Source organism: Bubalus bubalis, chromosome 9, assembly GCF_019923935.1.
Source record: "Bubalus bubalis isolate 160015118507 breed Murrah chromosome 9, NDDB_SH_1, whole genome shotgun sequence".
Taxonomy (NCBI): domain Eukaryota; kingdom Metazoa; phylum Chordata; class Mammalia; order Artiodactyla; family Bovidae; genus Bubalus; species Bubalus bubalis.
This window is the reverse complement of record NC_059165.1, coordinates 2,450,890-2,475,544: the sequence shown is the minus strand read 5'-3', so window position 1 is coordinate 2,475,544 and position 24,655 is coordinate 2,450,890. Positions and strand designations below refer to the sequence as shown.

General features: G+C 38.4%; 1 protein-coding gene across 10 annotated transcripts in view; it reads left to right on the top strand.

Moving 5' to 3' along the window:
- FER (FER tyrosine kinase) overlaps positions 1-24,655 on the top strand; it is a 479,416-nt gene that overhangs the window by 361,321 nt on the left and 93,440 nt on the right. For 6 of the 10 annotated variants that reach the window (XM_044947250.1, XM_044947251.1, XM_044947249.2 and 3 more), the window contains one exon: positions 15,881-16,004. In XM_044947250.1, coding sequence (XP_044803185.1) covers positions 15,881-16,004 — 124 coding nt within the window. Of the gene's footprint in view, positions 1-10,245; positions 10,608-10,651; positions 11,422-15,880; positions 16,005-16,999; positions 17,523-24,655 lie in introns of those variants that run through there. The other 4 variants (XM_044947253.1, XM_044947252.1, XM_044947259.1 and 1 more) reach the window with 4 other exon arrangements.

The window sequence follows — 24,655 nt, the reverse complement described above, 5'->3', positions numbered from 1 at the left end:
TTTAAGTCCAAGTTAGGATATGTTCTGGCAGTATCCCAGGGAAAATGACAAGGTTTTTGCCAAAAGGAAAGATGATATTGATGTCAAGGATCTTTCAAAATGTTCTTGGATTTCCAAAGCAGTGTTGAGGTATGCGTGATATCCATCTCATAAAGATAAGCCATATGGGTTTTTCTATTTGAATAACAATCTAGGTTGCTAAGGAAATAAAAAGTTTTTACTGTGATGAATTAAATATTTGACCTATTTTACTTCATTTTTTAGGCAACTAAAATTTTCATTGTTGAATTAACATTGAAGTTATTTTATATAATCCATAGGCAGGTATAAACTATTGAACAAGTCCAAGAACATGCTTCCAAAACTTTTTACAGTAAAGTTGACAATAAATATTAATAAACCTTGGGGTTTGTGTGCTCTCCTGTTGAATGTCAATTGCGCTCATTGACAAACTATTTTTCAGACCTATTACATGATAGATTAAATGAAATGCTGTGCCTGCGTGCTCAGTCGTGTCTGACTCTGTGCGACCCCATGGACTGTAGCCTTCCAGGCTCCTCTATCCATGGAATTTTCCAGGCATTAGTACTGGAATGGGTAGCCTTTTCCTTCTCCAGGGGATCTTCCTGACCCAGGGATCAAACCCAGGTCTCCCACATTGAAAGCAATTCTTTCCCTTCCCTTTTCTATGGTCCAGTGTATGACGGCAATTTGATCTCTGGTTCCTCTGTCTGTTCTAAATCCAACTTGAACATCTGAAAATTCTCAGTTCATGTACTGTTGAAGCCTAGCCTAGAGAATTTTGAGCATTACTTTGCTGTGAGATGAGTGCAATTGTGCAGTAGTTTGAGCATTCTTAGGCATTACCTTTATTTTCTTTTTTAAATCATTTTATTTATTTTAATTGGAACCTAATTACTTTACAATATTGTGGTGGTTTTTGCCATACATTGACATGAATTAGCCTTGGCATTGCCTTTCTTTGGGATTGGAATGAAAAGCGACTTTTTCCAGTCCTGTGGCCACTGCTGAGTTTTCAAAAATTTGCTGGCATATTGAGTGCAGCACTTTCACAACATCATCTTTTAGGATTTGAAATAGCTCCACTGGAATTCCATCACCTCCACTAGCTTTGTTCTTAGTGATGCTTCGTAAAGCCCACTTAACTTAGCATTCCAGGATGTCTGGCTCTAGGTGAGTGATCACACCATCATGGTTATCTGGGTCATGAAGATCTTTTTGGTATCATTTCAGTTCAGTTCAGTCGCTCAGTCGTGTCCGACTCTTTGCAACCCCATGAATCACAGCACGCCAGGCCTCCCTGTCCATCACCAACTCCCAGAGTTCACTCAGACTCATGTCCATCGAGTCAGTGATGCCATCCAGCCATCTCATCCTCTGTTGTCCCCTTCTCCTCCTGCCCCCAATCCCTCCCAGCATCAGAGTCTTTTCCATTGAGTCAACTCTTCACATGAGGTGACCAAAGTACTGGAGTTTCAGCTTTAGCATCATTCCTTTCAAAGAAATCACAGGGTTGATCTCCTTTCTTTGTATTCTTGCCACCTCTTCTTAATATCTTCTGCTTCTGTTAGGTCCATACCATATCTGTCCTTTATTGTGCCCATCTTTGCATGAAAAGTTCCCTTGGTATCTCTAATTTTTTTGAAGAGATCTCTAGTCTTTCCCATTCTATTGTTTTCCTCTGTTTCTTTGCACTGATCACTGAAGGAGGCTTTCTTATCTCTCCTTGCTATTCTTTCAAACTCTGCATTCAGATGCATATATCTTTCCTTTTCTCCTTTGCTTTTCACTTCTCTTCTTTTCTCAGCTATTTAAGGCCTCCTCAGACAACCATTTTGGTTTTTTGCATTTCTTTTTCTTGGGTTGGCTTTGATCACGGCGTCCTGTACAATAGCTCAGCCAGTGGCAGCTGAACAGCCCCCTCTATCCTCCTGACGCCACTCCTGGACCCAATGCCAGCCTGTGCTCTTAAAGCCATTTCTGGCAACATGGGAATTAACTTAAAGGAGCTCGTTTCCTTTTGTCGGTGTATCTACATTGTTTGGATTATGATCTTACTGTGGTCATGTTTATGGTTACACATTTGGTAGGTTAATAAACCTGTCTTTTTTGATAAATAGCCATTGTTTTTTGTTCTCAAATACATTTTTAAGAGCATAAACCAAAGTGAAAAAGAAACCCCAAGTTGTACATGACATTTTCCCTCTGCCCTGTTGCTCACTGAGCTTTTATTCATGTCATAAATGAAAATAATATACAATAAGAAATGACCAGCAGTAACTGGAAGAAAATACTCATGTATCTAAATCTTTTGTTGGTTTCTCTGTGACATTTAACCTATCACTTTAATGCAAATAGTTTTAATTGCCTATTTGCACACCATGTTGTACTAAGTGAGTTACCTACTGGGGTGTGCCTTCTGGGAGTTGATGATAAAAGCCCTGAAAAACTTCGTGTGAGTAGTTGCGAAAAGGTCACATAGATAATAACTTAACAAAAGATCTATTTAAAATTAATGAAATACTTGCTGTTTGTAAAAGTGAAGTTATATGGATTACGAAGGAATAGAGGCTGTGTTATTCATTTTAAACTGGTGACACTGGTAAAGGTCAGCTTTTGTTGAATAAGGAAGATGCTTAAGGATTTTATATCTGAATCATGTGAGCAAATTAGCTGGGAAAGAATAAGGCAGGATGATTCCATTTTCTTGCCAGAATTCGATATCAAAAAAATCAAAGTTCTCACTAATTCCAAAATGAACAGCTAAGTGCTTGTGTAAAGCACTAACACTAGAGGTTAAATGATAGAGGTGCGGAAGTGGATTATACACTGGGTGTGCTGGGTGAAGTATGCAAGCAAGGAAGCAGTTATTCTTGGATGCTTGGACCAGGTTCCAGAGAAGCGATGGCAGTGATGCCTGGGATGGGGAGTGTCAGGAGTGGGAAGGCGTCTGGAGAGCTCCAGCCTCGTCGGCAGGCCACGCACACAGATGACAGGGCCTCAGCCCTGGCCCAGCGGGGAGAGTGGACGGCTGCCGTGCAAGGAAGATAGGACTGCAGGCAGCGTGTCCAGAGCAGAGCGGCTTAAGACAGGGAACCCGGAGGTGGTGCCTGCATATCCCCGCTTTCTATTCCACTGAACTTCGGGGTCTAGATTGGAATTTTGAGGTCCATCTAACCCAAAGCCCTTTATGTAATAGATGGAACCCAAAGAAATCAAGCAGCTTGCCTAAGTTCCTACAACTAATTACAAAGTTGGAATGAGAAGACAGACTGCAAACTTATGGAGTAAAACTCTATTAGTTAATCTTAAAGATGTATAGCAACTGTTTTCCTTTTCCGTTAGATGACTAGACTTTTACTGCATGCATGGTTCTTCTCTCCTTCCTGAAAGTACTTATCCTAAGAGAAACATTTAAGTCAAATAACCTTAATATATCTTTTTTTTACCCACTTAGATTTGAGAACATTCAGTGTAATTGAGAACCCATTTCATGATGATCTGAATTAGGAGGAATATCGGTTTATGGCCAAACATCCTGTGCTTCTAGAGAATGATAATTATTTCTAGCACAGAGTAACATTCTACTAGAAAAACTCCAAAGAAGGAATTAATGTTTATTTTATATCCAAAATCAAGCTTAAAGAAAAAAGATGGTCAATATTTTTGACATTAGAGTGAACCCAATTTAGTTTTTCCCCCTCAGCAGTTACCCAGGAGAAAGCTTCAATTATTCATCATCGGTCATGCCAGTTTAGTGCAAAATATTCAGCAACAAAAATAGAATGAACTCATACAGAAATGGGAGTCTTGGTTCTGTGGCTGTTTACTCCCCGTGAGCCCTTAGTTTCAATTTCTGTCTTTCCCTTGTAACATAAGTTCAGCTGGTTCTTCTGTGTTTCCCCCTCCTTGGAACCCCACTCATCTTTCACAGTGTTACTGACTTTCTGAATCTTTCTCTCGTCCCAGAAGTCAGATCTCACTGTGCGTTTCTGAACCATCACTACATATTACTTGTGTATGTATTTAACTGCTATTTCACCTTGTCTTTTATTTTCCCTTTTGGCCTGCTCCGGGTCTTAGTTGCCACACTCAGGATCTTAAATCTTCCTTGCCTGCAGGATCTGGTTGTGGAATGATAACTCTTGGTTGGTAATTGTGGCATGTGGAATCTAGCTCCCAGACCAGGGAGAAAATGCAGGCCCTCTATATTGAGAACACAGAGTTTTAGCCACTGGACCACCAGAGAAGTGCCAACTATGTCTTTTAATATAGTTTTTTTTCCCCTAATTTTTTTGTCTTCCTTATTAGATTGAGAATGGCTGGAAGAAGGAGTATCCATTAATCTTTAGTAGACCTTAAAGTTCTTTGAATACCGCTGTCCCCTGTATCCTTTCCTGATGTGTCAAGAGACCTTTTGTGGGGTGGCTGCCCGAGTCCTTGTCTGTGTCCTGAGAGGCGGCACCCTATGTGGCCCACCAGGAAGCCCCTGCTGCCCCTTCACCTGCGGAAGACAGACAGCAGGCAGATCCAACCAGTCCATCCTAAAGGAGCTCAACCGTGAATATGCATTAGAAGGACTAATGCTGAAGCTCCAGTACTTTGGCCACCTACTTCGAAGAGCCAACTCACTGGAAAAGACCCTGATGCTGTAAAAATTGAAGGCAGGAGGAAAAATGGGGTGACAGAGGATGAGATGGTTGGATGGCATCACCGTCTCAGGGGACATGAGTTTGAGCAAACTCTGGGAGATAGTGGAGGACCAAGGAGCCTGGTGTGCTGCAGTCCATAGGGTTGCAGAGAGTCAGACACAACTTAGCTACTGAACAACAATGTTAGAATGTCAACAGTCTTATTCTATATGTTTACCTAAGATAGATCAAGTTAAGCCAACTTAATCTGCTAGAAAGTCATCCATCCTAGGAAATTCTGATACCTCTAAAATCTCTTGTCCAATATGAGTAATCATCTTTTTTTATCATTGACTACTCATCATTGTAGAAGTATGTCACACTCATCGCAGGTACTCACTTTGTATTTTTTTTTTAATCCTAAATGGTAAGCAACATAGCTTTTCTGTTCTAAGCAAAAAGGGAGATAAATTTTCCTGATGCAGATATTTGAAGGTGGAAAAGACAATGTTAGCTCACACACAAGCATTTCTCTTACTATTTTTGAAGAAATAATTTAGACAGGATATCCTGGCACACAAAATATCACCCTTACTTGAAACCTGAAGTTAAATGAGAAATAAAGTTCTTATTTCATTTTTTCTTTTTTTAAAAAAAAGCTCTTTATATATTTGAAATCAGCTTTGATATCACCTCGGGTCACAAAGAGTTGGACACGACTGACTGACTTTCACTTCACATTTTTGATGAGTTAAATGGCTTGCAGAAATATTGTTGCATTATGTTTATGACTTTCCTCTGATCTACTTTTTTATAGTATTAGAAATCTAGTAAGCTTATTATTAAGGTATGTTACAAGATACTCTTGCATTGATTTCTTGCATTCCTACTCACCTTACTGGGTATGCCAAGAATACAAGGCCCTGACTGATCTTTATCTGGGCCATTTCTCTGGGGTATGTTTGTAATGAACAGCTTCTAGGGACAAGGTAATATCTCCCTTTCAGAAGAGCAGTCTTGCTTTGTTATTGTTACTGTTCAATCACTAAGTCATATCCGACTCTTTATGACCCCATGGACTGCAGCACATCAGGCTCCTCTGTCCTTCATTATCTCCCGGAGTTTGCTTAAATTCGTACCTGTTGAATCGGTGATGCTGTCTAACTGTCTCATCCTCCGTTGTCCCCTTCTCCTCCCACCTTTGATATTTTATCATCTGTGCACATGCTAAGTCATTTCAGTTGTGTCTGACTCTTTGTGACCACTTGGACTGTAGCTTGCCCGTCTCCTGTGTCCTTGGGATTCTCCAGGCAAGAATGAATGAGTTGCCATTTCCTACTTCAAGGGTTTCTCCCGACCGAAGGATCAAACCTGCCTCTCTTACATCACCTGCATTGGCACGCAGGTTCTTTACCACGTGCGCCACCTGTGAACCCCCAAACACCACTTGTTGTTGTTCAGTCACTGAGTCATGTCTGACTCTCTCTGAGCCAGGCTTCCCTGTCCTTCACTATCTCTGAGTTTGCTCAAGCTCATGTCCATTGAGTCGGTGATGCCATCCAACCATCTCATCCTCTACCGCCCCCTTTTCCTCCTGCCCCCAGTCTTTCCCATCCACAGGGTCTTTGCCAGTGAGTTGACTGTTTGCATCTGGTGGTCAGAGTACTGGAGCTTCAGCATCAGCATCAGTCCTTTCAATAAATAATCAGAGTTGATTTCCTTTGGAATTGACTGGTTTGATCTCCTTGCTGTCCAAAGGACTCTCAAGAGTCCTCCAACACCACAGTTCAAGAGCATCAATTCTTCTGCGCTCAGCTTTCTTTATAGTCCAACTCTCACATCCATACATGACTACTGGGAAAACCATAGCTTTGACTAGATGGACCTTTGTCGGCAAAGTAACGTCTCTGCTTTTTAATATGCTGTCTAGGTTTGCATAGCTTTTCTTCCAAAGAACAAGCATCTTTTAATTTCATGGCTGCAGTCACCATCCACAGTCACTTTTTGGAGCCCAAGAAAAGAAGATCTGTCACCGTTTCCATTGTTTCCTCATCTGTTTGCCTTGAAGTGATGAAACCAGATGCCATGATCTTAGTTTTCTGAATGTTGAGTTTTAAGCCATCTTTTGCACTCTCCTCTTTCACCCTCATCAAGAGGCTCTGAGTTCATCTTTGGTTTCTGCCATTAGGGTGGCATCATGTTCATATCTGAGATGGTTGATATTTCTCTGGGCAATCTTGGTTCCAGCTGGTGATTCATCCAGCCTGGCATTTCTCATGATGCACTCTGTTGGCTTGCTTACTGCCTGCTAAAAAACAGCAGCTTTTTGAAACTCATCATTCCTCTCCCAGAACACATCCTACTTTGTGTTCAAGGATCCGTATATGCTTAACCCACAAGAGCCCCCTGCTGTGCTGTGACTACTGAAGTTATTTATCTCTGACCCATGAAAAAATAATAATTTAACTTATTAGTTTATATATAGGGTGAAATACTAGATCAAACGAAATATAACACATACAGAAGAGTACACCAATTATAAGTTTGCTGCTGCTGCTGCTGCGTCGCTTCAGTCGTGTCCGACTCTGTGTGACCCCATAGACAGCAGCCCACCAGGCTCCCCTGTCCCTGGGATTCTCCAGGATTATCAAAAAGTATACACACCCGTGGTTACCATTTTCTGATCTTATAAAATAGATTCGTTTGGGCTGGTTTTGGACTTTGTATCAGATCAGATGAGTCGCTCAGTCGTGTCCTACTCTTTGCGACCCCATGAATTGCAGCACGCCAGGCCTCCCTGTCCATCACCAACTCCCGGAGTTCACTCAGACTCACGTCCATCAAGTCAGTGATGCCATCCAGCCATCTCATCCTCTGTCGTCCCCTTCTCCTCCTGCCCCCAGTCCCTCCCAGCATCAGAGTCTTTTCCAATGAGTCAGCTCTTCGCATGAGGTGGCCAAAGTACTGGAGTTTCAGCTTTAGCATCAATCCCTCCAAAGAAATCCCAGGGCTGATCTCCTTCAGAATGGACTGGTTGGATCTCCTTGCAGTCCAAGGGACTCTCAAGAGTCTTCTCCAACACCACAGTTCAAAAACATCAATTCTTCAGCGCTCAGCCTTCTTCACAGTCCAACTCTCACATCCATACATGACCACAGGAAAAACCATAGCCTTGACTTTGTATAAATGGAATCAAACCTTTATCTCAGAGGGAGACACTACTGAACTATATACTTAAAAAGAATAAAGATGCTAAAATTTATGCATTTTTTTTACCATAATGAAAATGGTTTCTAAGTTATCAAAGGTTGTTGTTGAATCACGCGAATACACCGGGATTCTTGGCCCCCAGAGGAGAAGAATTCAATCCGGGGCTAGAGACGAGACTTGATCGCTCAGAGCTTTTGTGTAATAAAGTTTTATTAAAGTATAAAGGAGATAGAGAAAGCTTCTGACATAGGCATCAGAAGGGGGCAGAAAGAGTACCCCCCTGCTAGTCTTCAGCTGGATGTTATATAGTCACTAGCAGTCTGTTAATGAAAGAAAGGAATGTCTTAAAGATCAGAATGGCACCAAATGGTTTATCCTGGGCCATAAAATAATTAACTTGAATCTTAAAGAAGGGCAGACCACCATACAAATAGTTTCATTTACATAGATTAGGGGAACAATATCTGAGTATAACATACTGGTTTGTCAAGTAGGTTCTGGGCCAAGAGGAGGAACCGACTTGGAGACAGAGTTTGGGGTAAAGGCCTAGTACATTAGCATAGCTTAAGACAAACATTTCCATAAGAAAAAGGCATTGGTTACCTCTAGGCTCAAGAATAGCTAACTTCAGGCGAAACCAGGTGTCATTATGGCAACACAGTATTTTAAGAGAAACCTCTCTTTAAATTTGTACAGAGAAGGAAAAAAATATTGCTAGTTTGTTTCCTCCTGCCGCTTAAGAGAGAGAAAAATGTCTGACACTTGCAGGCTATTTTCTCCATTTGGAGACCCCTCTCTCCTTGGGGACCCCTAGATTTCCTATCAACCTGCCTAGGAAATGACTCTCTCAGTTAGAAAGTCAATTCTGTGGCTCACCTGGATCACTTGTACAACATTGTCAATATAATTAACAGTATTACACTTAAAATTAAGAGGAAAAATTTATAAGTGTTTTTACCACAACTTTTTAAAAAGTGAAAAAAGATGCTCCTGTTTTTTTGTGATTTTTTTTTTTTCTCAACACTGACATTCCAAGCTCTTTGCTGCACTGTGTTCTTTAAAATTATAAAGTAATACTTTTTAATTAATTTTGATAGAAAGTTTCATAGTTTGTAAATGTGTTTATGATTAAAACCTTTGCATAAATTAAATTCTGACCATATCCAACAGAAATGGGTAAACATGAAGATATAAATATGTTTCTAATTACTTTAGAGAATAAGATTATATAATAGTTTTTATAAAGTAGTCACTGATTTTCACATAGTCACTGATTTCAGGGACTTAATGTCTCTGAAATATGTAGCCTATGATAAATTCAATTTCTAAAAATATTGTTAGCTTTTATAAACATTTTTTCTCTTATGAAATTTAAATGTACTTATGAGTTGGTCTTTTTATCCCACATCTCTTTAAAAAATCTAAGGAAACTTGAATTGATGCTTTTTTCTCTGCAGGTTTTCCTGTAATAGATAGATACATCAAAATAAGCATTCTTTTGAATTTTTTATTTAGAAAAAAATGTCTTTGTAGCATCTAAGTATTTAAAGGGTATTCCAGTAATGAACCTCTTTATACACCTGATCGTCCTGTCCATTCTTATTTTTATATCAAAGGCAGCCTTCAGGGGCATAACAGGCCACAAAATAGAAAAGTAGCTTGTTTGGCATGAGAGCAGGGAGAGACAGTGTAATTTCTTTGTCTCAGTGGCAGATGGTGGGTTGTGGACGGGGAGGATACCAGGGGTTTATGATCTCACTCTTCATATGTTTTTTTCTGTGTGAATATGTTTGTCAGCCTTAGGAATTAAAATTAATTGGTGAATTTACCTTTCCAGCTTCCTCCTTGAACATTAAAAAATGGCAGTATTGAGCCCTCACGCAAAAAAGAAAGCACAGTGAACAGTAAGATCTTGGTTGAAAGTAACCAAGGCGATCGTGAGAACCTTTAGATAGAGGTACTGTAGCGGTATGAAATACTGAGTAATACCTCAAAGCAAGAGGCAGTGAGCTTTTTCTGTAAAGGACCAGGTAGTAAGATGGTTAGGCGTTGAGGGCTGTCCAGTGTTTGGCCATCCTCAGCTCCACCATCATAGTTCGAAAGCATCTGTAAACAGCATGTAAAGGCATGAATTTAAAGTTTCCAGTAAAACTTTATTTACAAAAGCAGGCATGGGGCTGATTTTGGCCTCTTCAGGCCATAGTTTGCAGGCACATGCCTTAGAGTTTCAGTTATATCACCAAAATTACCACCTTAAAAGTAAAAATCAGGTGAGTTCAGCTCTCTCCTCCACCGTGTAATAAAGCAGATTATCTCCAGAGTGCTTTCTGGAAGCCAGTGTTCTGAAGGTCTGTGAAACCTGACTCTGCATCTGTCCTGGCAGGTCACATAATGTCTAGCAAGATTATAGCTGCTGCCCCTTCAACCGGCAAGTTAAAAAGTACTGTGAAAGGCACTCTCTTACTTCAGAGAACTGGTTTTATGACCATTAGAGAGTTGCGTTGTTAGAAATCATCTGCAAAGGAGAAATGCCAAAGGCCCCGGCACCCTGCACTGCTGGCAGAGCGTGGTCATTAAGGAGCCGCATCTGAAAAGATGCATGTCGTGCGTTAATCTAAACTGGGAAACCATCCTCTCAGCGCTGCCTTTGGCTCAGCTGAACTGCACAGGGACCAAGCTCTTCAGCACGCGCTGTGTTAGAAAGAAGAGCGTGGCTTCAGAAGAGCCAGTGTGTCCTTGGAGTCATTTTCGGCTTTCCTGTGTTGCATGTTTCTCATCTTTCCTCACAGACTGAGCCATGCCCCGCTCATGGCCGAGCCTGTCAGCTCCTGTGGCCTGTGTGTGTGCTGCTTCTTGGAAGAAGCCCCCATCACCTCGGTTAGCAGCCAGCGCCTTCTCCTGTCCAGCCTCCCTTTCCGTGAAGGCCGCCTCTCCTACACGTGCCCTGCGTGTAGCAGTCAGTATCGGCGCCTCAGTGTCTGCATCGATCCTTTTCTTCTGGAACGTGTTTTAACTTACCTTCTATTACACAAAATCTATTCTGTGTCTCCCAGAGCACAAATTAAGTCAGCACTCGTTGTTATGATTGTCATATAAATGTGTACCTGCCTGAGTTTTGATGGGCTGGCCCACAGCCAGAAGTCTAATTAAAGAGAAGAAAAGATGAAAAGTTTTATTTTTTAGTAACAACTCTGAACAATGACATAAATGGATCCTCTATAATAGCCCTCTATAATTTAATACTTGCTTTGATTATGAGCCTATTTTAAATGTGTACGTGAACACAACTAAACCAAACTTCTCTGGAGTAAATTGATATCCTAAAAAACAAGGGTAATGAATTATGCATTTTATATATCACTAGGGACTGGTATCTCGTAATTTAATAACCTTTAAATTTATTTGAAGATAAATTAAGATCTCTACATGATTCAGTGGCAGAAAGTCATTAGTGGTATAGCCTTGATGATCCCTTTTCCCTAATGACAAATTGATATATTCATATTCTTGTTTACATAATAATCTCTACGACTTTGTTTAATATGATCAGTTCCTCAGAGTCCCGTTAATACAGAAAGAACAGATAGGATCAGATTTTCATAGCACAGAGTAAGAAACCTTTGAGAAAGAGCTGTTAAGAATAAAACAGTCTTCTATTCTCTTACTAAATGTTGGCTGTAAACAGAATAAAGCACTTCTATTTATTATTTCCTACTTGTTCTAGACATTTAATATATCAATGTATAGTATCTTTTTAATTCTCAGTATCTTCTAATACAGTTATCATTTTATCCATAAAGAATCTTTGAGTGGCTAGTATGGGAGTTATATCAAAAAAATTATAGAGCTTTTATTTGTTCATTCAACTCAAAAATCTAGAAGAAAGTCATTCTTGAGGCAGCGTTTGATCCAGTGGCTCAGAGATGCCACCAAAAACTATTCTTTCCTTCACTCTTCCTGGTGAAGCTTCTCCATGGTGATGGCTTCATCCCAAGGCTGCCAGTCTTTGTGGAGCACATGCTGCCCTGCATACTTCCACTTGCAGATAAGCTCCTTTCCTGGTACTTGTCTTAAAAAGTTTCTTTCATTCATCCTTTAAAAGTTATCTCCTGTATCTCAGTGGCCTGAATTAAACAGTGTACCTACCCCTGAGTCTGGCTTCCCTGGTGGGCTCAGATGGTAAAGAATCTGCCTGCAGTGTGATCCCTGGGTTGGGAAGATCCCCTGGAGAAGGGCATGGCAACCCACTCTGGTATTCTTGCCTGGAGAATCCCATGGACAGAGGAGCCTGGCCGCCTACAGTCCTTGAGGTCCCAGCGTCGGACAAGACTTAGCGACTGCGCGCACATCCCTGAACCGTCACTTGAAAATGCGACTCCGTTGATAATTGGGTTAAGCAAACCTAGGATTGCCTTTAGTGCTGAGACGAGATAAATACTCTCCAAAGTGGGAGAAAGGCAGTGAGGTGAGTGAGGAAAAACTACTGTTGTGTGACAACCAGTCCTTGCTGCAGCTGTTCCTGGTTTTATATGCAAAATAACTTCAACAGAAATAGTAAGTTACACTGCTGTTTATTGTGTGCACCACATGCTAGGTAGACATTTGCTTTGTGGTTTAGATACGTTTTGGTCTTCAAAACCACCTTGAGAAATAAAAGGCACTAATCCTTATGTTGTAAGGAAGGTTAGAGAGATTGAACAGTTTACCCCAGGTTACATGCTAATCAGACCTAGATTGCTGAGGCCTAACTATCCATGCTCTTTTCACCATGTGATGCTGTATCAGTAGTAAACTAGAAGTTGTTTATAAAAACATTCTAAGAATTGTTTTAGAAATTTATCACTGAAGAACTCTAGAAAATAATCCATCCTGTCTTGGCTTAGTATGCGGTATATCCATACAGAAATAAGCCTTGGTAAGACAGAGTTACAAAAGAGGAGTTATTATCTCGTTTTACACATTTTTGAGTACCACCATTTTACTGCAGTGGTCAGGTGGGGTACTCTAGGCTACATGCATACATACATATGCAAACATGTATGCACATGTGCTGCATATATGATTATTAGATAGATCACATGTTCAAAGAGGTTCTTTAAAGTGGCCCAGTGAAAATGACAAAAAATTCTCCAGACAGGAATACTGGAGGGGGTTGCCATGCTCCCTGCCAAGGAAGCTTCCCAACCCGGGGATCAAACCTGCATCTCTTATACTCTTGCATTGGCAGGCAGGTTCTTTACCACTGGCACCACCTGGGAAGCCTCTGTTGGTCTACAGTCTTCTCTATTAAGAATTGCTCCTTTGCAAATTATTTTTTAAAATGATGCAGTTTGTAAGGCAGCGGTGTTACAGAAGCATCTTATCAAGGTGAGCTCCGAGTTTTAAATGTACTAAGTTTTATTTTGGAATCTAAAGACTTTTATGGCCTCTGTCAGGTGCCAGTGATTCAGTGTTATCCTTTTCTAAACGTTAATTTTGAGCAAGTACTTGAAAAGCATAGTTCCAACCATTGGAGAGGAGCTAAGGAAGAAATGACTAAAATTAATAAAAAATTTCATATGTAGATTGTCTTCATGGGTAGCTTATAAGCTACATGGAAGAGATTGTTTTTTACATTATTTACTCATTCATCCAAGAATGCTTATTGAAGTATGACATTCTGGACATCCTGTGGCGTTTGCTGAAACTAGCCTTCTGACTAGAGGTGCAGTGCTCCTCACTGGGTTTACAGGCTGGGCTGGGGGTTGAGGAGGAGTAGGTGAAAGTCTACATTTAAATAGAGCAGGAGGCAGAGGAAAAGTGCTGAATGTGAGCTAATTTTGGAAAGAAGAAATATTAGGATTCCACAGAACACTGAGGTTATGTCATATGCTGCTTTAATCAAATTCCAGGAAAGATTTCTTTCATTTGAAAGTTATTCCAAATGAATAAACAAAATGCTGTATGGTTTCAAAATTAGAAGGGTACACTTCTTCTAAACTAGACCAGTGTATCAATAAATGTATCTAACAGTATATGAGAATATTGGCCCAGGAAGTAACTTGAACTAAATATTGATTTCAAGTCCATTTTAATAGACATTTTTTGCCTATTAAAGTTGAAAAATTAGTGGTTAATTTTGCTGTTTACTGTTGCATTTAGGTTTTTTTTTTTTTTTTTTTTTAAGAAAATTAAGTCAAGCTTGACAGAAGCTATTTCAGTAATGTTCTTAGTAATAAGTTTGATATTCTCTTTGGAAGAACAGAAAAAAGTAAATAATCGGACACCATTAAGATTACTTTTGAAGCATATAGCTTATCGATTTCGTAAATAGTCCACCTAAATTTGTATAATGCTTGATTTATGAATAGGGGAAAGATTTTAGAAAAAACTTTCTAAGGAGAGTTAGGCTGGTGTTTGTTTTCTTGAGACTCTCATTAAAGAAAAAGCCATTTAATCTTCACCTCTAGAGTTGTTCTATTTAAGGAGGCTAGATCCCTGGTGAAGAGTATCAAAAACATCAGGAAATAACAATTAAAATGCTAATCCCTCTTGCAAAACTCTGGCTTAATGTCTGAGGTTCTAATAGACAGAAAAAGTAGGAATGACTGTTTTTAGAGAACGTTCATTCAATATATTTTGACTAGGTGTTGTTTTACTTTGTTGACTAATGCAGTGCATTATAATGTGCATTAGCAAGGAGAAGTGACCGAGCTTTAACCGTTAATGCCATGCTGTTAGGGCCTGTGTCTAAGACTGTCCTGTTTAGTCTGGTAGTCACTGGCCATATGTAGCTCCTGAGCTCTTGAGTTTTGACATGTGTGCTTCTAAAAGATGAACTGTGAGTTTCACTCAATTTTATATGATTTAAATTTAAAAATTTCATTTCCAGTACTATGATTCAGTTATTGGAAAAATTTAAGTATAAAATTTTTGGAACAACGTAGGTATGTGAATCTGCGTTTTTTAACCATGAATTTGATGAAATCTAAATACAGATCAAATATTTCTGATGGAAATTTGCATCTAAATTGAGATGTTCCATAAATGTAAAATGCACAACATGTTTTAAAGAGTTAAGATGATGAAATGTAAAATATTTTCACCATAATTTTATAATAATGCATGTTGATTTAATAATATTTTATACATAAATCGACCCAGAGGGAGAGTATGGGGAGGGAGGAGGGAGGAAGGTTCAGGATGGGGAACACAGGTATACCTGTGGCGGATTCATTTCGATATTTGGCAAAACTAATACAATATTGTAAAGTTTAAAAATAAAATTAAAAAAAATAAAAAATAAAGTTAACTACAAAAAAAAAAGAGCTGAAAAAAAAATAATATTTTATACATAATGGAACTAAAGAAAAATGTATTACTTCAGTCACTTTCACCTTTTCATTGTTGTTACTTTTAAAAATGTGGCTACCAGTATATTTGAAATTTCTAAGTGGCTTGCATTACACTTCTTGTGGAACATGCTGGTTTGAGGAGTTTCTCTCAGATATCACTGGAATCCATTTGATGCATGAAAATGCAATCTGGCTTAGCATCTAAATCTTATCAAACTCATAGCCTTTTTTTTTCATGGTGTTACTCTATTTATCATGGTGTTAGTAATCTCAGTTTTTTAAGCAATCACTGAATCTGGTAACTAATTCAATATCATTTACTTTTTTATTTAACTCATAATAATTATAATCTTTTATCTGGTATTAGAGACAAAAGGATTTCTTAGAAAATTTTAGCCAAGTAGATTGGTGAGAAATTATGACCGAGGAAAAAGTATGACTGAATATTGTTATGTGTTGAGTAATATACAGTGTGAAGCCCTTGCAGTACTTAATCTGCATCTAAGAGAATTCATAGTGTCTGCTTTCTAATAAGATGTGTTCTTTTCATGTTTTCTTTTATCCTCCTCTTAAATGAGCAGAAAGTATGGTTAAATGTGTAATGCTTTTTGTTCTGGAAGGTGTATCTAATAGGTGATAAATATGACTTTCATCGTGATCTTCTCTTGTTGTTGATTTTTCTAGGAGGTGATTTCCTCACGTTTCTGAGAAAGAGGAAGGACGATATAAAACTCAAACAATTAGTGAAATTTTCATTAGATGTTGCTTCTGGTATGGCCTATCTCGAGAGTAAAAACTGTATACACAGGTAAGGAGAATATTTTTAAAACATTTTCCAGGTCTGTTAATAGGATATTAGAAAACTGATGTATTTGCTATCATAAAGCAATGAATTTTCTTTCACAACATGTATTTCTTGTTGGTTTTCATATTTTGTGTGAAAGCATTCTTTGACATTTTATAGAAACACTTGTTGTCTGTCTTCCTGAGGTAACTCCTTATTAGACAATTATTTACTAATTAAAAATTTATTATAATCATGAATAGCATAGTGATAAGAAGTGCCTCAAGCTAATCATATAAGCAGCTATAATCTTATAACTGAATAATATTGTTTCATGTGTTCTTCCCCCTTTTTAAAGAAATTACTTATAAAGTTATGGGAAATCTTAATAGTAAAATAATTCTTGACTGTGTATGTGGCCAAGGGTAAAAAGATTTTAGCACACTAGTTATTTCAAAGGAGATTTTAGCAAACTTGCTCTAATTATATTAAGACCAGCAACTTGGTCTTACTGCCTTATAGACTGTGGTTTTAGTTGCTCATAGCTGAAAGTATTTTTTTTTTTTTTTTGCTAAATGTGAATAAAAATTAAGATCTCTTGTAGGATTCATGTCAGAGCCTAAATATGGCCGTGTATATACTTGAAATAAGGTTTAGGATTTGATACAGTTTTTATCTGCTGGAAGCAGCACATGATACTGTTTAATGTGGGGAGGGTTCATTGTCAGATGAAACCATTATGTACTTTAAGTTGGTTGGTTATTGAGATGTATTTTTTCCTCATGTGTTTCACCATGTAGCCTTTGACCTAATATTCTGGTGAGGTTGTACAACGTAGAGTTGCAGCAGAACAAAGTTATAGTCACCTGAAATATACATTTATTTGATCTCAGTGAACATTTTTTACTTAATGACCCCCCCCAGTTTTGCTTAGTATTCAGTTTTATTCTGAAACTAAAATTATAGCTTATGTTTCAAATATGGTTCAACAATCACATGTGTTTTAAAATACGTTTCAGTAGGGATATTCAGTTCAGTCACTCAGTCTTGTCCGACTCTTTGCGACCCCATGGACTGCAGCACGCCAGACCTCGTCCATCACCAACCAACTCCCGGAGTTTACTCAACTCCATGTCTATTGAGTCAGTGATGCCATCCAACCATCTCATAGGAATATTATATTTCTGGAAATTAAGACAATGAAAACTAAGTCACCATCATATTCCTGTTTTACTTTCTATCAATAGTGACTGTATTTACTTTCTATAAATGTAGATCGAATTACAATGTAATAGATATTTGAAAAGACTCTAAAAAATTGGTTTTGGACAGGAATTGTGTAATGACTTTGTTACTTTATGTTAAAAGTAACAGGAAAGGATTGCCCTTTACTTAGAGAAAACCTGTAATTTTGATTGTTCACATGTTAAAGTTACTTTGGGTATCAAATGCTCTACTGTAGTTTTTTATTCTGTCTCAGATTTTTGTAAAACTGGTAGACTATCAATGACTTTAAACCATAATAAATACCCATTCTTGAAACTGTTGTATTGTCAGTTACCAATAACACTCTTTAATTGCTGGTGTGTTGTGGTTGAGGGAACTGCTGATTCAATTTCTTGCTGCTTTTTAGTGATGGCTTTTCTTGCAGATGGATGACTGTATTTTTTTTAAGTGCTTCTATCATCAGAATTGAAACCATTCTAAATTGCTGATGGCAGTTAACTTTTAAAAATTTGTCCCACTTACAAAATCACAACATTATCTGCTATAATTTTTATTTTCTCCTTTTGCTTAAAAATGTTCATGCATTTACAAATTTTTGAAAGTCAGCCCACGCTTGAACACCTAGCTTAGAAGACTGTCCCTAGTCCTGTGCTGCTTGCCTGTGAGGAAGGCTCCTGACTGCACGTCTTGAGTGGCGGTGCTGAGAGCAGGTTTGACAGACAGGCCTCGGCGACTGTCTGCATGGCGCATTGAGAAGGATTCCAGGGCCAGTGACGGAGCCCCGTGATTGATGAGTCACATCTGTTAGGGTGCTCACCAGCATTAACATAAACCCCCCAGATTTGTCACCTGTCACATAGAATGTCTTTGTCTTTAGTTTCATAAATACATTTTGGATATGATATTTTGCTAGCTGTATTATAGCAACATGTAGTATTTTTCTGTACTCACTTTCACTGATAACCTTCTAAACTATCTACTGTTCTTTTCTTGTTAATCATGATTACTGGATGAATTTTATGGTATCTCTAGCCAGTGGTCTTTTGTTTCTCTTCACACTTATGTAAATGATCTTTTGGATGAATTCAGTATTTTTTTTTTTTTTTCATTTTAGTATCTCACCAATACATGATGCTTATATTGAGAAAGTAAATCATTCTTTCTGCTGATTTCATGGAAGTGACTTGTGCTGTGGAACTGTGTTCCTCTATGTCTAATTCTGTGGTAGCAGTAGTAATTGCAGTGGAGTTTTAATTGATTTACATTTAATAGATATATTCAAGACATGCATTTTTTTCTAAGAAATAATATATATATATATATTTATGTAGTATAAATATACCATAAATATATAAAAATAACATATATAGTATATACTACAGTGAAGAGTATTTTTCCTCATTGGGGAAATTTTAGTGAGGTATTTCAAAATTCAATTAAAATTTCTAAAGTGTAATTGAAAGTTTCCTTTCAGTTTTTCAAGAAATGAAGAAAGACACCAAGCTCCAATCTTGACATCCCCAAATATATATAATACATGTCCATGAATTCTAAAGTGTTTGTCCTACAAATCAAAGCAAAATATTAAATATACTTTAAATTTTATATGAAGTTATAAATTTATAACTGTTCACTGATTAGAGGTCACTGGAATTCAGAACCTGAAAATATTTTTAATTGTGTTTCCCCAAAATAGTATTTTCACTTTGGTGGGGGATGCATTTCTTTACTTTAGCTTTGTTTTGTTTTGATTACCATGAGAAAAGCAGAGCAGTGTTTCATTATAGATAAAAACATGTGACCTATAAAATGGAAACAAGTAATTGCATAAAGAAATGGCCTGCTTTTGGAGAATGTTCTTGTCTCCGTCTCACTTCCGGAAGTGTTCTTTTGGCACACTAAGCTTCTAACAAACCATTTCTGTTTAGAGTGTTGGATATTTTGTGTTTCAGTTTACGTGAAATCAACCCCATTTACTTTATAATTATTCAGTAAGCCAATGTGAATTTTTTTTTCTCCCTTTTCATACAAATGTTTGAAGTACACTGACAAACTTTGAGAGGGGATGTTACTTACAATGGCATTAGATTGCTAGGTATCACTCTAAAAAGTATTAAACCTGATTATTCTGAATGTTAAGTGGGTTGAGGGTTGACCTTATAGTAGATTTAAATGGTAATGGCATTTATGGTTTTATTGCTGATGAATTCTACTGCAAGATTTATTTTTATTTGGGTTTATTTTTAAGAACTGGTTTTGGGCTGTGTTCTTTGTCAATGAAAAGTAAAGGAGGATAAACTCTTGAATGCCATGTATTTGAGTAAAAGACCATACTCTGTTGGGAGTGTTGGAAGCATTTCTTAATTTCCTGATATTGTATGTCATTGTCAACGCCAGAAAAGGTGTTTTGGGAGACTACTATAGAATGTGATTTCTTTTTCTATTTTAAGTCTTACACTGATTCCTCTTAATTTTTGATTACTCTACCACAATGATGCTTTTTTGTTATGAAGTAAGATTAACAACTCTACAAATTAAAGTATAGAAGACAAAAATATTTTATTGTTTAGTAAAGGTTTTGCTTGTCCATTGAGAACAGTGATGTTTCCGGTACTTCATAAACATGGATAGTAGCCTATTCTGTACCAGGGTGATAACAACATGAGAATCATGGTCCCTGCCTTCAGGTGGATGTAACAAAATAATGCAAGGAGATACTCAGTTTAGTGACAACACGTCCAAAGCACCATAGGAGTAATATCAAGAAGGTCTAATATGATGTGTCATTGTGGGAGCTGTGTTGGGGAGCAATTGGAAAGTTTTGTGGAGGTTATTGTTGAGTGATACTTGATGGATGGGCTTATCACTGAATACAAGGGGAAAGAATATTCTTGCTGAAGGAAAGTTGAAAACAAAGTTTTGTATTTCATGAGAAGGCGTGATTTAATCCTGAAGTACAGAGAGTTCAATATTATCAAAATGGGACGTCCAGGGAGCATTGTGCTGGGCCAGATAAACAGGGCCTTTCTTACCCGGGGCCGTGTGATGCCATTTAATTTGGCTAAACCTGGGAATGTCTGCCCTGTGTTCAGATAATTTTAAGATGGTTAAAAATCTATGGTTTTTAACTGAAAAAGGAAAGTAATTTCAAAAGAACTTATAAAACCTTGAAAAACATAATCTTGTGAAAAGATGTGGGTATGAGACCAATTTTATTTTTAAGTTTCAATGGAAAAACAAAATAAGGAAAGCTAAGATTGCTAGAAAGGAACATATTACATTTCTCTTGTATGTTCTAGAAGGAGATTGTTTCATCTAATGATTTCTGATAGGGTAGCCATGTATACTTTTTAAGATAAATGTAAGATGTCACTTATTTTGGGGTTTTGTGATTTCATGTTTTATGAAGATTTGGTATGATAGTGATCATTTATGTTTTTCCCTTTCTTGAGAGTTTTTCTTTATTTTTTAAAAATGCAACTGAATACCTAAAATCTGAGTTTTTTCTAAGGTTTTAATGTACTGGAAAAGCATTCTTTTGTATAATGTATCTTCATATTTTCTTTAATCTCTTCTGTGTCTCATGATCTGCCATATATTTAATAGGAACAATCTTAAGATCACTTTACAGATTAAGTAATTGAGGCTCAGAAAGATTAAGCAAATGTGTGACCGCACCCTGACACATTGCTGTTCCAGTGTTCTGTCTCAATCAGCTATTCACAATCCTAACAGCTGACATTTACTGATTACTGAATACTAGGTATTATGCTAATCAGGTGCTTTAGATGCAATATATAGAACATAAACTTTAGGAGGGCAGTAATTTTCAGTTATATTATTTGCTCTTGGATTCCAAAAGGCTAGAACAGTGCTTGGCACTTAAAGGAGAATGAGTGAGTCCTCAAGGCAACAGTAGGTACTGTGTTGGGCCCATTGTAACATGAGGAGAATTACGGTTGGGAAGGTTGAGTATCTTGCCTAAGATCATATGAGAAGAACATGGTGGATCCAGAATGTGGACCCTGGGAATCGGTTTTGAGAGCCCCAACTCTGAATCTACCCTAGACTCACCTGCTCTGCACAAGCCATGCGTCTTCTGACCAATCAGGAAATTCAGGGCAGAAGGTGCTGTTTGGTGTGGTGGCTCAGCTTATGATCAACATCTGGTTTCTTTATGATCACAAGTAAAAACAGAAGAGGATGCTGAAGCCTGTGAAACGTAATTTTAGAAAGACATAACAAGATTTTTCTGTTGTTTTTTTAATGAACAGTTGCTGAAATGCAGCAGTATTTTGTTATTGCTTCTCCATTTAATTAGAGCTTGAAATTTTGTTTTTTTCGTTTTTATACACTATTGTTTAGATACCCCCTTCTGCTTTATCTGTTAATTAAAAACACAAGATTAGCATAGAAATGTGATCATCTCAGTTGACTAAGCATTTATGACTGATTCTCTTGTTCTAACATCTGATTACAATTTTGAATATATTAAGCTGTACTTTTATTTTTAGCTTCTAAAACCATTTTGCTACAGTACAAAAAGGAATGCTCAGTAATTTTAAATGTCTCAAAAATATATAGTCCTCTCTACTTTAACCTTTTTTTTTTTAATCTAGTGGCTTGGTATTCACAAGAACACCTTTCTAAAAATTACTTACCCTGCTACTTTATTCAGTGTCAGAATTTCCTATTGCTAATTTCATTCATTTTCATTAAGGGATTTTTTTTACCTTAAGTCACATGTATGTTTCCAGGAATGAAAAAGACCTTCTATTATACTGGAATCAATTAACAAATTGGCTTGAGTTAATGTACCAGAGTATCCATCTGCCTTCTGGAAAAACAGAAATGGGGGATTTGGGATAGCAGGTCACAGGAAAAATGAGTTTTGATTTATGGTTACTAGTAGGAAAGATGTACCATATGTAGGATACTATTCAGGAATTCTGCTCAATCCAATAAACAGAATAAAAGTCCTCGAGAGGAAGCAGAGGAGTACGTGAGTGGTTTCCTGGTTTAGTGAGGACTAGTCTTGTCTTGTGTTACATAGAAATGGTAGAAGGAAATTGGCCTATACCTCATTCTCTGTTATGTCTGATTTTTATTCACTTAATTGCATTAAGTACATTCCTGGTTCAGAATGTCTAAAGTGATCTTTTACTTTCAGTTCAGTCGCTCAGTCGTGTCCAACCCTTTGTGACCCCATGGACTGCAGCATGCCAGGCCTCCCTGTCCATCACCAACTCCTGGAGTTTACTCAGACTCATGTCCATTGAGTCAGTGATGCCATCCAGCCATCTCATCCTCTGTCATCCCCTTCTCCTCCTGCCTTCATCTTTCCCAGCATCAGGGTCCTTTACTTTAAACAAATGCAAATAGGTGGGTCACCATTTTCTCTTATGGCCTTTCTGATTATGAAGAACAGAAACTGCTGAAGCTAAACAATAGTAAGTGTATTAGAAGAAAATAGAGTTATCTCATGAAACGGAAACAGCAGGAAGTTCAGCCAGCTCTGGGCATCACTGCAGTTAGGACCTGGGAAGCAGTCAGGAACCAGAGCATATTCTCTCTCTGCTCACTCTCTCTGTTCACTCGGTCTTCCACTGTTTCTCCTTGCTGTGTTGCTGCTTCATTTCCCTCTTGCTCTGAAGACTACGTTCCTCTGTCCTATCTTCAGAGGTCATTCTGGTGACATCCAGGTTACCACCTTCCAAACCCCACATCTGCAGATACTGAATTAGTCTTTGAGGTCTGGTTTCAGATTCTTGGCAGTAAGAATTGACTGACCCAGCTTATATTAAGTGTTTGTGCTGTGCTTAGTCGCTCAGTCGTGTCCGACTCTTCCCAACCCCGTGGACTGTAGCCCACCAGGCTCCTATGTCCATGGGGATTCTCCAGGCAAGAACACTGGAGTGGGTTGCCATGCCCTCCTCCAGGGGATCTCTCCCACCCAGGGATCAAACCCAGGTCTCCCACATTGCAGGTGGATTCGTTACCGTCTGAGCCGCCAGATAAGCCTATATTTAGTGTTTATCCTATTTTTAATCAATAACATGGCTAGACAGAGAAAAGTAGGCAGGATGATGTTTACATAGATTTACAGGAGCTGATTACTGTGTTGTTCTCTGTCCATGGAATTTTCCAGGCAAGAATTCTGGCGTGGGTAGCTGTTTCCTTCTCCTGGGGATCTTCCCAGCCCAGGAAGTGAACCTGGTTCTCCCACATTGCAGGCAGATTCTTTACCGTCTGAGCCACTTAGGATGGTATAATACTCAGAGGGTGGAGCCTGGACTAAGCAGGCTTCCAAAAAGAATGGTTGCCATGCATTCATTGAGTGCTTCCTATTTGGCAAGTACATTCATTATCTTATTTAGTCCTCATACTTCTATGGCCATTTATCTCTACTTTAGAGTAGAAAAAATTGAGGCATCAAAGTATAATAAGTATGTTGTCCAATGTCATACACCTGATGAGTGGAAGATCTGAGTCTGGATCAAGTGGGTGACAAAGCCTGGGAAACTAAGCAGAGCACTTCAGCTCCATGCTAGCTATAATTTCCTGTTTCTTCCCTTTTGTGAATATGATCAGCCATGTGGGCACCTCTCACAAGGAAACCATTTAATAAATGGGATTTAGAGAAAGCCTCGCTATAGGGATGAGAGACTCCTTTTTAAGTCTTTGCTCTGTCTTTTCCTGGGATGGTTCATCCCCACACAGTTCCATGGTGCAGGGCTGGTGGGTTCACTCCTTCCTGCAGAAGGTCCACGCAGTCTCCTTGAATCCTAGCTCACAACACATCCATACAACAGACGGGAGATTAAGCCCAGAACTGTGCAATTGGGTTCGTGATTACCCCAGAAATTTGGGTAACCATTGGTCGAATTAATGTTCCGAAGTAAAACCTTGTTTACACTAGAGCAGCTAGCTTTTCCTAATTATTCTGGTCAAGTAGAAATTCTGGCCTTTGAGGAGTCCATTAGAACACAGACGACATAGAAACAAGCTTAACCTTCTTGCTTGCTTTTTTGTTCTTGTTGTTTTCGGGGGTTTTGGGGGTTTGTTTCCTGTTCTCTGGCCTCCAAGGAAGGATCAGAGCAATCAACATATGGAACTGGAGAACTCAAGCCTGAGCCACTCACTGGGCATGACTCACCTCACTGAGAATTACTACGGGCTTTATCCAGTATACTTCCCTGGTGGCTTAGACGGTAAAGCGTCTGCCTACAATGTGGGAGACCCGGGTTCAATCCCTGGGTCGGGAAAATCTCCTGGAGAAGGAAATGGCAACCCACTCACAAGTATTCTTGCCTGGAAAATCCCATGGATGGAGGAGCCTGGTGGGCTATAGTCCAAAGGGTGGCAAAGAGTCAGACACAAGTGAACCACTTCCCTTTCACTTTGTCCAATTATTATCCTTAATTTTTTTAATTTGGTAAAATATAGAA